Raw genomic sequence first — 15,773 nt, 5'->3', positions numbered from 1 at the left:
TCTAAATATTTTCAATTCAGCTTTCCACAGCATCCCTTGTTTGTTTCCCCTTTTCTCTACTCATTAGCCACCATCCTAATGCAGTTCATTACTGTTTTTTAACCTGGACCATTGCTAGTCTTCTGACTTCCAGTTTCTCCCAACTCACTAAACCATCCTGCACTCAGCTGCCAAAATGATTTTCCTAAAATACTCTTCTCCAGTGATTTTCCCTCTTAGCTCCAAGAAGAGATGAAGTCTTCATTATCTGCTCCATTCTCCCATTTACTCGTCCTCTATATACTTTGCTCCCATACACACACTCTGTGATCCATCCTGTGACCTCTTTGCTTTATCACACAGACTGACCCTAGTGCCTGGAATGCCAGACCTCTCATTTCTGCCTCTTAGCTTCCTTAACTTCCTTGAAGAGTCAGCCCGGATCTTACCCTTTCCTTCCCCCTCAGCAGCTATTGCCTTCTCCATTGGAGATTCCTTTCTACCTCTAAAGTCTCCAGCACTTGAAGGTGATGTACAGAACAGGGACACCTCTTCCTTTTGGTATTTGACACATAGTCTTCAAAGAGGTGGTTTTTGCCTGAGAACTGAGGAGTTGTCACTTGCCTCTTATGTGATGGCAGTAGGAGACAGAGCTGGACCTGCACCAGGGCTTCCTTGATTTGAGGATTGATCTCTATCTAGGATGCCCTCTATAGTATGGAAAAAAATGTGTAATTGAGTATTATTGTGGCTAAATTGTAAGCCTTTAGTTATTTATCAAGTTTATGTTAGACTAAAGTGGTGTATTTCTTTCTGTTTTTTTTTTTTTTTTTGCAAGGCAATGGGGTTAAGTGGCTTGCCCAAGGCTACACAGCTAGGTAATTATTAAGCGTCTGAGGTCGGATTTGAACTCAGGTACTCCTGACTCCAGGGCTGGTGCTCTATCCACTGTGCCACCCAGCCGCCCCTATTTCTTTCCATTTTTAAAAAGTGTGACATAAGACTTCTGGATAATACAATTCAGAATGAACTTTTGTAATATCTGGCTGCCTGAAAGGCAGTTTGATCGAATAGGCTATTTATTTATACAGATAGCATATATTAAGCTTCTGCAATGTACCAGGCACTGTGCTATGGATTGAGATAAAGGTACAAAACCGTAATTAAATTATTAAAGCTCTTTTTGTTGACTATTTGGAGATCCATAAACAAAAAAGTGGTAACCAGCTTATTTTATTTGGGGTACCTGCTCCAGAATTATCTTTTATATTTTTACTTTCTACTTAATTCAGCTCAAAGAAAGATAGATTAAACTATTTGACTTTTTTTTCTGATAGGATCTTTCTATTTTTTCACTTTGTAGAATACTCTTGAGTCTTTGGAAGCCCCAGAGACCCTGGCTGATGTACCTGAACATGTGTTTCGAGGGCTTCCTGAGGAAGTGAGGCTTTTTCCATCTGCTGTTGACAAGACACGGATTGGTGAGTGTCGCAGTTAGGAAGAAACATTTGACAAGGAATTTAGTCAAAAAAAAAAGTAACCATAGAATGTTATCTAATTTTTCAGATTTTAAGGAAAAGAAATTATCTACATATCTTTGACTTCTTTGACTTAAATAGATGGAACAGTGGCACTAAGCTTTGCAGCCTACATCTCAAGTTGAAAATGAAATAAAATGAGACAGGAAACTTTGAAAATTCACAGAAGAAGAAAATGAACCAGAGTAGTTGCTGCCTAAAAATAAGATTATGTTAAAGTACTTTAAAAGTTTCTCTTTAAATCTAAAATTGTAATCATGGCCTATTCACATTATAGTTCCTTACAATTTTCACTATACTGTCATAAATATAACTTATAAATATCATAACTATCCTGTGAATTAGACAGGGCAGGTTTTTCCTAAACGCAAGAAAATTGGATCAATTAGAAGCTTATAGACTAGTATGGGTCAGGGGAATTCGGTAGAACCAGAATTCCTGAATTGCAACAAAACAGTTTACTCTCTTGATAAGATAGTGGAAGGAAAATAGGTCAGTAATACAATTAGATGAATTCAACTAGCAAAAAGAGTTGATTAATTAATGGTGATGGTGTTGGAAGTAGTTTCTAGTGTTGTTCCCATACATTCTGTCTGGGCCCTGTTCTATTTCAGAGCTGTGGGAATGGTTACATTGAGTGAGGGTTCTTTCAAGATGGGGGAGAACTGGATATGTTTGTGGACAGGAAGGGTTGAACCAGACTACAGGGAGAGATTAAAGATAAGTAGAGATGACAGTGGAGCAATCTCCTGGAGGAGATCACTTGTACAGGTAGGAGGATTGAAACTGACTGGGAGAGTGAGCTTTTTTATGAAAAAAGTGAAGGAGCAAATTAAGGAAATAAAATTAATTTTTAATATAAATTATATTAAATACATTATAAAAAGATATTGATACATATTTAAAATTTGTATAATGTGCTTTAGAAATTCTTCAGGAATCAGTCAAACCTCTTGACCTATGGATTATAGATTCTATTTGCTTCTCTTTTCTCAAAATTGAGAGACATGTCCCCTTCTGAGACCTGCAATATTTCATGTTGTCTGAAGTCATTCAAAAATCAAAATGCAAGTAGCTCAGCAAGTTTATCCACTATTTCTTGTAACAATGAAGGAAGTACTTGGGGAGAGCCCAGTGGGCCCTCTTTTCTGTCAGTGATACCTCCTCCCTTTACCCCTCACCTCCATGGGCTGATCCCTTCTTTGATCCTCATTCCCAACAAAACTAAAAATGATATGCTCTTATTTCCTTTTGCCTTCCTCATTTGTCTGAACCTGCCCTGAGCTCACACTGGTCTTGTCACACCATGTCACCGATTAGTATCCATATTCAATTACTTGCTCTTGTCTCCATCTTCTTTTTAAAATCTGAGTTGGGGGACAGCTAGGTGGCACAATGAATAGAGCACTAACCCTGGAGTCAGGAGGCTCTGAGTTTAAATCTGACCTCAGACACTTAATAATTGCCTAGCTGGGCAAGTCACTTAACCTCATTGCCTTAAATAAATAAAATTTAAAAAAAAATCTGAGTTGGTTGGTGAGCTTCCTTCACCTCTTTTACCTTCTTTTAGGTAACATCCTCTTTTCTTCTCATTTGAGTGGTTCCTCTTTGTGGCTTCAGAATTTCATCCTTGAAAACTCTTCTGGTTTGACTTGCTATCAAGTTATCCAACAAAATTCTAATCATCCTTTACCTAAATTCTTTGAAATTTGCTTTTAACCTAGGTAGCAAGAGTAATTCAGATATAAGTTTCAGTTGGGACTATGGTGTTGATATAAAATTTAGATAAACATCAGAAACAAGGGAAGAAGAACCAATAGAAGACAATATATTCCAGCTTGCCTCAGATGACATGAAAATGTGTTCTCCTGCACTTATTATCAGAGTATAATGTAACAAATCAATACTATTGCTAGGCACACAAATTGTGAAATGTCATTATACAGTGTATTAGCATGAGCTGAGCCAGGGTCCTAGGCCTTCCCTTTCTTTTCTGGCCTTGCCATGGACCTTGACCTAGTCAAAGATCCCTCAAACAGAAGTGACAAAAGAAATTCAGGTCATCTTTTTTCGGCTTCTGCCTAAAGCATATCTTACCTGTCTCTAGGCTTTTGAGCAGGCTATCCCTCAGACCTGAAATCCTCTCTTGCCTCACCTTTGCCTCTGAGAATAAATTTCTGACTCCTTTCAATGCTCAACTGAGGTAGTACCTCCTACACAAAGTTTTTCCTCCAGATGCTATTTCATTCCCCTTTGTATGTGTTTTATATTTATATGCATGTACTTCTTAATTCCCCTCAGTAGACTCTCTTATAAATCAGGTATTGTTTTGTGTATGTCTCTATATTTCTTTCTTTTTTTTTTTAAAGAAAGATTTTATTTATTTTGAGTCTTACATTTTTTTCCCTTAGTCTTGCTTCCCCCTGCTCCCCCAATAGAAGGTAGTTTGTCTTTACGTTGTTTCCATGGTATATATTGATCTAAGTTGAATGTGATGGAGGAGAAATCCTATCCTTAAGGAAGAAAAATAAAGTATAAGAGATAGCAAAATTACATAATAAGATAATTGGTTTTGTTCCCTGAAGTTGAAGGTAATAGTCTTTGGTCTTTGTTCAAACTCCATGGTTCTTTATCTGGATACAGATGGTATTCTCCATTACAGATAGCCCAAAATTGTCCCTGATTGTTACACTGATGAAATGAGCAAGTTCATCAAAGTTGATCATCACCCTATGTTGCTGTTAGAATGTACAATGTTTTTCTGGTTCTGCTCATCTCACTCAGCATCAGTTCCTGCAAATCCTTCCATGCTTCCCTGAATTTCCATCCCTCCTGGTTTCTAATAGAATAGTGTTCCGTGTATGTCTCTATATTTCCATTCTTAGGTTAAAACCTTGCACATAGTGGATACTTAATGTTTTTTGAATGGCTAAGGATTTAGAGATGGGAACCAAAGAGACCTCAAAAGACCTTGATCCAATGATATAAAATCTAGGTATAAATGGAAAGTCTTACCTTTTGGGTTAAAACAAAACATAACAAATTTCTCATGGTTATTTAGGAGATCTTCAGTGAACCATAAACTTAATATATGTGGTCTGGAAACCAAAAAACTTATTTGATGTGTATTGCAATTCATAACTCCCCAAAATAAGTAGATTATAAACTATAGTCCTGGTATACTTGCCCTAGTTACTTCACATTGAATATGTGGGGTTTTTTGAGTGTTAAATTTTAAGAAGGTCATTGACAAATTGGAATATATATCCAAGGAAAGGCTAGAACCAGGAAGGTGTAGGCATGAGGTATGAGGATCCTTTGAAGGAATCAAAGGTATTTGACCTAAAGAAAAGTCTGGAGCAGACATGAAACTGACTTCCAAGAGTGCCTAACATATTGTAGATGTGAAATTAGTGTTTGATTAATTTCTAAAATATGTGAAGAAAATGAATATGAATAGAGGGATCAGATTTATTCTGTTTGACTGCAGAGAACAGAGCTAGGAACCATGAGTCTGTACTCAGAGAAGCATATTAATTCTTCTTTTGGAAAGGTTGAATAGTCATTGGTTTGTTTAGAAACCAGATGTCCTAAGTGGTATGATTCTTTTTAATTCTGGCATTATCTGATTTTTTAGAAAAGGCAAAGTATTAATTTATAGGTTAATAATAAAGTTTCAACTATAAAACATAGCAAACTTGTGATAGAATGATTCCTCTCACCTTAAGTCTTATTTACAATTAATACTTAGTAAATAAAATCATGGGCTTACAGGAAAACTTAAATTGTACTGATTTAGCCAAGAAATGAAGCATTTTGACTGGAAGATTTTTTTCTTATTCCATAGGTTTATATGATTTAAGGTTGTAAAGGGATCTTATATACTGTAGTGCCCTTGTTTTATGGAGAAAATATAGACCCAAAGACTAGATATGAACTTTAATTCAAGTTCATATAGATAGTAGGAACAGAATTGGAGTTTGGATTTGAGTTCTTTGACTTCAAATTTTGTTTGAGGATATATTCCTTAAGAAGTAAGACATTTTTGGGGGCAATTTTTTTTTGCAAGGCAATGGGGTTAAGTGACTTGCCCAAGGTCACACAGCTTTTTAATTATTAAAGGTCTGAGGCTGTATTTGAACTCAGGTCCTCCTGGCTCTAGGACCAGTACGCTATCCTCTGCAAAACCTAACTGCCCTAAGACTATTTATTTTTAAACTATTTTTCATGGAAATCTTGCAAAATATGTTGTTTTTTTTGTGCTGGATCCTTAAATAGAACATTCTAAAAATAATTTAGTTTTCTCTTTATGATTCAGGGTCATCATTACTTCCACTACTGTTTAGGAATACAGTGATGTTTCTTGTGGCTCTGTATGGGCTAGGCATTTTGAGTTCTTTCCCAGTACTTCCTTCCTTTGTGGTCAGGCTGACATCTGTTAGTTCTAATTGTGTATATTTTTTGTGGTGGCCTCATTATCTCCAGTAACAAAAACTACTAAAATTTATTTAAATATATGGGAGGGGGGTTGAAATTACCTCCATTTGCTAGTTAAGAATTTTGTATGAAATAAGATGGAAGATGGAGGACCCAAGGACCCTCTCTGGGGAGCAAAATACATATACTCTAAGGCAGCATGGACTTTGATATTCCCTTGAGCTGCCTGGGAAGGTCTTTTGGGGAGGCTTCCCCCTGCTTTGCTTTAGAAAAATGGGACTGAATAAGTCCCTATGAAAATACAGTTTTGTGATTTTAATATTGTTTTCACATTTTTTGACAAAACCAATGTGTCATCATTGACCAGTGAGTTAGGAAAAGATCTCCTTAGTGGTGATTCCAATTTTGTTTAGCTTTTAGATGTGACCCATTCCTAATTAAAGATGATATTATCGTGACCATTAAGAGTGAATGTAATTAATTTATGTAGTAAAAGTTTTCCTATAAAATATTTCTTTTAGATCAGTTAAAATTTAAATCTTTTATGTAACTATAATGTATTAAAATAATTTAAAAGCAAGAATGTGTGTAAATATTTGTCCTTAAATATAATATTGTTAGTGTGTTGTATGTGTATATACACACATATATATGTATTTAGTTTTGTATATTTTAAGATACATTGGAAATACACTTTTGGTATCTTAAGATAGTTGTACTTTTTCATCATCATAATGATGTGAACTTTTTGTTTAGCTATTTTGTTAATGACATTTTACTTTTATGCTAAGCATACCTTTTCTGCTAAGCTAACCTAAACTAAGGATTATCTGCCATTGTTTAGTTTATGAAACTTGGAATTAGTTTTACTCTTTTTAAGTAACCATATTTAAGTAACCATGTACTATTTTTAAGTAATTTTATTGTTGCTGATTTTACCTAATAGGTGTCTGGGCTACAAAGTCAATTTTAAAAGGGAAAAAGTTTGGCCCATTTATTGGTGACAAGAAGAAAAGATCTCAAGTGAAGAATAATGTGTACATGTGGGAGGTGAGTATATACATGGTTCTGAGCCAAGCTGTGGATACAGACTGTATGGATTATTTTTTAGCATTTGATTTTTTTCTTCTGAAGATCTGACATATATTTTTAATCCCCTCCCCCATAGCATTTTAGATTCTTAGATGTAAAGTTAGGAATGTTTTTATTAAATGAAATGTTCTTTCTTGGAGCACAAATAAAAGATTGTACTATTATTTTGCATCATGAGACTGGAACTTAACCATAGTATACAGTAAATATCAACTCTGATTTTTTTTGTTTAGCCCTAATCACAGCATTATGCTTTATAGTAAGAGCTTGATCTCCTATGAAAAGGTCTGTTGCTTTATAGGGTTTTATATATGTACTTTGAAAAACATCTGGTGCAAATTTGAAAGATTTTAGGAATTCTAAAGGTATGAGAAATTAAGATATAAGACTTAATTTCAAAGAAAAAAGGGTATTTTTCCTTTCATTTAGCATTACAGATATTTAAAAAGTACAGATATTTTTCTAAAATAACATTCCCCCTTCTTCTTATTCTCCTTTTCCCTTTCCCCTAAAATTTTTTTATATGGGAAATTGATTTAATTTAAAATATTGATTGACTTATGTTATACAAAATTTTTGTTTATCTGTTTGCATTTATATAATTTGTATAGGTGTTGAAGGGGATAGAGTGCCAGGAATGGAGTTGGGTAGATTTCTGAGTTCAAATCTGGTCTCAGATACTTAATAGTTGTGTGACCCTGGACAAGTCACTTAATCCTGAGTCTGTAAAATGAATTGGAGAAGGAAATGGCAAATCACTCCAGTGTCTCTGCCAAGACTTCAAATGAGGTGACAGAGTTGGACATGACTGAAACAACTGAACAAAAACAATAGCAAAATTAGATAACCATTGTGGTTTCCAGAGTACATTTTTATATTTGACTGTGTGTGTGTGTGTGTGTGTGTGTGTGTGTGTGTGTGTGTATACGTGTGTGTACACATGCATACTTATTGTTAGTCTGTTAGACTTTATCCCCAACACTTAGTACAATACCTGGCTTCTAGAAAGTACCAAAGAAAAACTTGTTTGTCTATAGATTCACTGGCTCTCCTATTAAAAAGAATGACCTGCAGTTCTGTAGTGCTTTATAGATGACAAAATGCTTTCCTTGCACCCCCACTTTGGGATAGGTGGTGTAAGTATTCTTAGCTTCTTAGACAGATGAAGTTCAAGGAGGAGGTGAAAGACACATATTCATTAAGTTTTGGACTGGAGACTTTTAGCTCAAGACATCTGGCCTCCTGTGTGCTCCAGAAGCATCTTTTCATGGAAAAATGATGGATGAATGAACTCTGGAGGAGAGTTCGAATAAATAACAAGAATAATAGGGGATGGTGAAAAGACCCACACTTTTAGGGGCTAGGAGTGAAATGAAGAAGTGAAAAAGGGTGGAAAGAAATACAGGACACATAAGACAGGAGTGGAGAGGACATCATGAAGTAGAATGTATATCAGTATTATATGTCATTGTGAAGTTAAGGATTAATGATTAAACAACATTTTGGAAATATTTTGTTATAATAGGTAATATTTTGACCCAGCAATTTAAAATAAGGTCCTCATTATAGATTTACTGATTTTTTTTTATTGAATGTTATATAGTATTCAATTTTGGGAGAAAATCCTTCTTATCTTTTTCTCCGCCCCTCTCTACTCAACCAAAAAAAAAAAAGATAGAAGAAAAAGAATGGAATTAGAAAATTGCCAGTTTTTTAAAAAATACAAATAATTGAGAGAATCTGGTTTGTTGAAGCTTAGCACACATGTAAAGAAATTTGTGAGTTAAAGATAGGACCTTAAATGCTGTCCAAGGAATTAGTATTTTACTTTGTAGACAGTAGTAAGCCATTGAATATTTTTAAGCGGGGAGGAAGAGGAGAGGCACAGTGAGCATTGAGGATATGTCATATCTGTATAGAAAAACGATTAAGCTGGCCCTGTCATGGAGGTTGGATTTGAATGGTAGAGAGTGAGAGTAAGAAAACCAGGTAGCACTTATGTTAATGGTTAAGGCAGAATTAAAAACAGTAAATGAAATTAGAGAAGTTATATACAGGAGTTCCTAAATAAAAAAGGATGATTAAATTCCTAATAATATGGAAATTTATGAATAGTATCATTCCCCATAGGAATAATGACTAAGACTTCAAGATTATTTGTTGTTTGTTGAGTTGAGATGATTGAAACAGTGGAGAGGACACAGAAACCAAGAACATGTTTAATAATAATAAAGCAGAATGCTAGCCCCTCAGATTTAGCAGAAGAATAATCTGAATTAAAGAATGGCCAAATAAAGGAGAGTTGGCTGTAGTGTAACTGAAAGATTAATAAACAGTATTAGAAAACTTGGATTCTGATCTCTGATTTTGTCTCGTCTGTCAGTCTCTGTTTTTTTACATATATATTTATATATATGTCTACATACATATATAAATAGTGTGTATATGTATATGTGTATTGTGTACTTTTATTTATGTGAAATGTATTTTTATATGTAGTTATTTCCTTCTTAGAATGGAAGTTCATTGACAATGAGGATTGCTTCATTCTTTTGTACTTGTGTATTTCCAGTGCCTCACAGACTTCTCTGTAACTGGCCCACGGTAGACACATTAAATTCTTATTGATTGATTGAGGAATTTGTAAATTAAGGAGTCTGGTTTTACTTATGCTTCAAAGTTCCTCTCACTTCCAAATTGTGATGTCATCTTCCCTGTCCTGTCTTGTTTTTTGCCAAAGTAAGATTGTTCTTGAGAGTTGTGAGAATTCAAACCTTTAGAATGAGGCTTTTATTAGATAGTAGAAATTTAAATAGCAGTGATGTTTGTTTTTATTGCATGAGGATTTATCTCAGGTATGTACAGGTAACTTTCCATTTCAACAAGCTCAAAATTGCTTCATCTAAGGTATTTCAGTTAATTGGAAGTTGGTGATAAATACAATGGCACATTTTCTAGACAATGAAATGCAAGAAGTCACTATTTGCTTGTTGTTCAGGCAAGAAAGAAAATAAAGTAGTTGGAAAAATATTGAGGAAATAAAATATTTTGGGCTACCTTGTCAGTGCTGAAGTACAGGAAGGAAGTTTTTGTTTTTCCTGCTCTCTTCTCTTTCCATGTGTGGTCTTCTGAATTTGTATACATATACTTTCTTGATTAGTAACATGGATCTTCAAGGAGAGGAGAGGACTGGCGAGAGGAAAGGAAAGGAAAGGAAAGGGATAGCATAATTTTCTTTTCTTAGCCTTCAGTTTTCACCTGAAAAATAAAATTATAATTTTAAAAACTTGGAATAGTCCTTAGAGCTTATCTTCTTGTAAAATCCATCTGTAAAATGGGGATAAAATATCTATAGTATCTCAATGGTGGTTGTAAAGCTCAACTGAAACATTTTGAAAATTAAAAAAAAATACAAATATGGGATGGGGGTGTATATGGGGGAACAGGAAGATGTTGTTAGAGGCAGTTGACACATGTTATTATGGAGACAGTGTTGGTTTTGAAATCTGAGATTCCCAAGTTTCAATCCTGTGTCTTATGATTTGTTCTTGTCTTTCATTATAGAGGAAGACCAAAATGACATCACTATGTTCAAGACAATTTGCAGTGTGTTCCAGTTGTGATTGATCAGACCAAGATGAGCTTGGAAAGCTCTACCACAGGTTGGGCTCAAATAGTCCATATGAACACCTGGGGTAGACTTATGTATGTCCTATTTCCTTTGAGCTGCTTCCATTCTTCCTTCCTCACTGATGAGGGCACACCATGCTGGACGGTCCTGTGCCAGGGTCTCTCAAGCTATATGATTAATTCTAAAGTTCTTCAATGAGACCTTCAGGGTATCTCAATCTCGCTTCTTCTGACCCCCTTGTTGAACACTTGCCCTATGTGAGTTCTCCATAAAATAGTCTTTTTGGCGAGCCTATGTCTGGCACTCTAACAGTGCGTTCCGTCCATCCCTGTAGTAATGTTGGAATGCTAGGCAGTTTAACTCTAGTGTCTAGCTCAGTGTCTGGTAGCTTTCTCTCCCACCAGGTGATCTTCAGAATCTTCCTAAAACAATTTAAATGGAAGTAATTCCATTTCTTGACATGACTCTGGTAGGCATGATGTGAGAATCAGATAATACAGTTAATACTCAACTTTTGTGGAGATAATATTCCTAGAAAATGGCCACAAAAGTAAAAAAGCATTAATGTTGATTCATTGAATCTATGAGAAATAGGGGGTTAGGTACCTGTAACCATCAAAAAATGATATTTTGCTATATTGCTAAAAATGTACTTTTTCTACATATGATTCTTTACAACAAAGCATTAATTCTGATAATAACACATTAAACATGAAATAATACTTGAAATACAATATATAAAACAAAATAGTAACATGCAAAGCATTTCCTAGAATTTGTTGACCTTTTGTCCTAACATCACCGTTAAAAAAACCCCCAAAATAAAAACATTTATTTTAGACAATATTCTGCAAATAAAATTCTTAAAACTAGAATTTTTTTTAACCTGAATTTGACTTTCCACTGTGTCAGATGGCTATGTAAGGGTATACTGTGTGCTATTCTGCCATAAAACCTTTCAACTTGGCTACCCTCTGAAAACCAAGAAAGAGGTTGCTGGTACTTTAGCTGCTTCTGTTGAGAGATGCTGAGTCTGATAAGCTCTTGACATCATCTTTATATCTGGTAGATGGTGTTATAGAGAGGATGAAGGAAGTACCCATCAGTGACTTCTGCTTTGTGAGCTGCTTCAGGTATTTAAAGGTCTTGAGGTTGCAGGAGCATAGAAGATCCTTGTAGGAGACTAGCTGCTCACTAACTTGTGCACATCACACTTCTCTTTTTTCCTATACTGCTTATAGGCTTGAATATGTGGGGTGACCAATGCAAAAGTGAAAATGAGGTGACTAATAAAATTACACAAATGCTTGAATATGTGAAAGCTAAAAGTGTCAATGTTGAGAATTGACTGTGTGTGTGTATATGTGTGTGTGTGTGTGTGTGTGTGTTAAATGCTTTTTGAACCTTAACATGCTCTAAAAATATTAGCTATTACCTTTCCCAGCTACTTATTACTTTGAGGAATCTGACCTCCAGAGAGTTTTATGACTTGATCAGATGAACCAGTGAAAATGCAGTAGCAAGTTAAACACAGTTTAGTATGGAGGGAAGAAACTACTTTTTTTTTTTTTCAACTGGTTGAAGGACAAGTATTTATTTTATTTCCTCACAGAATTATAGAATTGGGGAGTAGGAAGAAAGTATCTTTTCTAATCTGTACATTAAAAGGAATTCCTATTATGATATAAATCATCAAGACCCTTAGAGGGGGTTGCACCTGACTTGTGAGGCTTATGCTACACCCTTTTTTGTGAGGAAAGAATTATAAGATGTTAGATGGTGTTAGGTGCTGTAAGTAAAGCATTTTCTTTTCACTGTGGTTGTCCTTATCACATTTACTTTGTTTCAGTTGTTAATGTCAATCCATCACTAAGTTCTTCTCTTAATCTTCATCCCAGTGTGGAAGTAAATGGAGTTTTGAAGGTGTGATAATGACCAAGGTTTTCTTATTTCAGCATCCCAGGTTTCCTTAATTTTTCTAGAAAGTTCTTACAGTGGAGCATATTCACTCTTTAATTAGTATGTCTTACCAGATTGAAGAAGCTTTGAATATGGGGCTGGTGTCTGCATGCAGTTTATGAACTGGCTTTATTAAATAGGAAGAAGCTCATTGCCAATTTTGACTGCAGAGTATTGATATTGAATTCTTTCGATAGAAATAGACTGTATACTAAGGGATAGTGTAGACATGGACAAGAGGTTGCTTAAATGGAGAAGGCATTGTATAGATTGTGATCTGCATTGGTGGAGGGAGAGTTCACATCAATGAGGTCTCAGAGGCATTGGAACATTAAAATTCTAGACCTAGAATATAGCAAGGTTGAAATCTGGTTTTGGAGGAGTAAGTCCAGTATCAAAGAGCTGTTGGAGTGTCAGAGACTCCAAAAAGAGTTCACTCAAAGTGAAGAACTCTGGGCCAGCTTGAAATTTCAGTTGTGTGTCACATCAGACTCTTTTCTTTCTTTTTTTTTTTTTTAAAGATTTTATTTATTTTGAGTTTTACAATTTTTCCCCTAATCTTACTCCCCCCCCCAACAGAAGGCAATTTGCCAGTCTTTACATTGTCTCCATGGTACACATTGATCCAAATAGAATGTGAAGAGAGCGAAATCATATCCTCAAGGAAGAAACATAAAGTATAAGAGATATCAAGATCAGACAATAAGATATCAGTTTTTTCCCCCCTAAATTAAAGTTAATAGTCCTTGGTCTTTGTTCAAACACCACAATTCTTTCTCTGGATACAGATGGTATTGTCCATTGCAGATAGCCCCAAATTGTCCCTGATTGTTGCACTTATGGAAATGCAAGTCCATTAAGATTGATCATTACTTTCAAGTTGCTGTTAGGGTATACAGTGTTTTTCAGGTTCTGCTCATCTCACTCAGCATCAGTTCATGCAAATCCCCCCAGGTTTCCCTGAATTCCCATCCCTCCTGGTTTCTAATAGAACAATAGTGTTCCATGACATACATATACCACAGTTTGCTAAGCCATTCCCCAAATGAATTGACATTTACTCGATTTCCAATTCTTTGCTACTACAAACAGGGCTGCTATGAATACTTTTGTACAAGTGATGTTTTTACCCTTTTTCATCATCTCTTCAGGGGTATAGATCCAGTAGTGGTATTGCTGGATCAAAGGGTATGCACATTTTTGTTGCCCTTTGGGCATAGTTCCAAATTTCTCTCCAGAAAGGTTGGATGAGTTCACAGCTCCACCAACAATGTAATAGTGTCCCAGATTTCTCACAACCCTTCCAACAATGATCATTATCCTTTCTGATCACATTGGCCACAGACTTTTTTTTCTTAAAAAAAAGATATTTTTATCTGATTTTTTTCTTCTAAAGAGCCATCTCTTAGAATAAAGTATAAAAAATGGAAAAACCAGTTTAGTAAAGTTAAAAGCATATTTAAAAAAGTCTCATCTGACCTTTTAAAAACAGATTCTATGTAAATAGTAATACTTTAGAATAAAGCCATTGTTTTAGACCTTACTTTAAATTCTTTTTTTTTATAGGTTTTTACAAGGCAAACAGGGTTAAGTGGCTTGCCTAAGGCCACACAGCTAGGTAATTATTAAGTGTCTGAGACCGGATTTGAACCTGGGTACTCCGGACTCCAAGGCCTGTGCTTTATCCACTACACCACCTAGCCGCCCCCCATACTTTAAATTCTGAGGTTATATTGAAATAATTTAAAAAAAGATGAGTTTGTTGACTTTTAACTAGCTGTAAAATCTGGGTGTATAAATGTATTTTGTGCTGAGTCAGGCAGAAGAGCATAGTTGGTTTTATCAGTAGAAACTCTCTAGAATACCCTGTCTTCTTGGCTTCCCATTCAAAACATTAAATTTTCCTATTGGCAGGAGAATTGGAAAGGTAATTCAATGAGTACACTGCTTTAATTTAGTTCTCAAACTATTTTGGACTCAGGACCCTATTACAGTATTAAAATTTATTTACTTTTCCTTTCCCCAAAGTGTTTGTGGGTAAGGTGGGCTATTCACACTTAGCCGTTTTCTCTCTCTCTCTCTCTCTCTCTCTCTCTCTCTCCCTCTCCCTCTCCCTCTCCCTCTCTCTCTCTCTCCCTCCCTCTCCCTCTCCCTATCTCTTACCCCCTCTCCATGCACTTGTGGGAGCTCCAACTAAAACTTGGAGTTAAATTTTTTTTTTAAAGTGATCATTCTTGGACTTTTTTCCCATCTCTCTAACTTAATCACTGAATGGGCTTTGTCTCAGTCAACCTGTAACTGGGAAAGACCTATCTTTAAAAGGCCAAAGTGGCCTACTTCATCCAGGGTCACCTCCAGTTATCCTGTTCCATATCTGACCAATGGACTCAGATGACTCTGGAGAAGAAAAGTGAGGCTGGCAACTTTACACAGTACCCCCTCACTTAAATCCAACTCATTTGCATATCTTAGCATTACCTCCCTAATGTCCTGGTCTTTTTTGAGAACATAGAACAAACTATTGTCATCATCATCATTATCAACATTGTCCATCATCATCATCAGTCATCATTATCTCAGCCTGGTGCAGCAGATCTTCCTTCCAATTTTCCAAGTTGTCATGGACTGGAAAATTATATTGTTCCATCTTTGTGGGTTTTGTCACTTTAGAATTTGTTTAGTGTCATTATTTAAAACTGTTTGGATGGGTTTGGGGGAGAACTCAGGTAAATTTCTGCCTTCCATCTCCTGTTTGGTTTTAAATACAAAATATATTTACTGCTTTGACTAGTGAGTTCCTATTTCCTAATCTTTAATAGTCCACTGTTCATTAGACCTAAAAACATAAATATATTTCAGGGCTGTCCAACCTTAGGTTATCTAACTTCAGGCTGCATTATTTGAGGGTTGCACCCAGAATAAAAAAATACAGTACACTAATATAATAGTTAATTTGTGAGGGTTTAGCAAGCCATATGAAAAGTAATAGAGTCAACTTTTTAGAAAGTGAGGGACTGCGTGTCATCAATACAACGGGTGAAAGCATGAAGTGCGAAAGCAAACACAAAAGAACAAAGTGACAACACCAATAGTATTAAGGTAGTTGCATAATGTTTGAGTCATACAGATGGAATGCA

At 35.5% G+C, this 15,773-nt stretch overlaps 1 protein-coding gene across 4 annotated transcripts in view; it reads left to right on the top strand.

The window, feature by feature from the left end:
- PRDM2 (PR/SET domain 2) overlaps window positions 1–15,773 on the top strand; it is a 138,737-nt gene that overhangs the window by 38,740 nt on the left and 84,224 nt on the right. For 2 of the 4 annotated variants that reach the window (XM_074218395.1, XM_074218392.1), the window contains one exon: window positions 6,901–7,004. In XM_074218395.1, coding sequence (XP_074074496.1) covers window positions 6,996–7,004 — 9 coding nt within the window. In that variant the 5' untranslated portion in view covers window positions 6,901–6,995. The other 2 variants (XM_074218393.1, XM_074218394.1) reach the window with 2 other exon arrangements.

The sequence above is a fragment of the Macrotis lagotis genome, chromosome 1, assembly GCF_037893015.1.
Source record: "Macrotis lagotis isolate mMagLag1 chromosome 1, bilby.v1.9.chrom.fasta, whole genome shotgun sequence".
Classification (NCBI taxonomy): Eukaryota; Metazoa; Chordata; class Mammalia; order Peramelemorphia; family Peramelidae; genus Macrotis; species Macrotis lagotis.
This window is presented reverse-complemented; position numbering and strand designations above follow the sequence as displayed.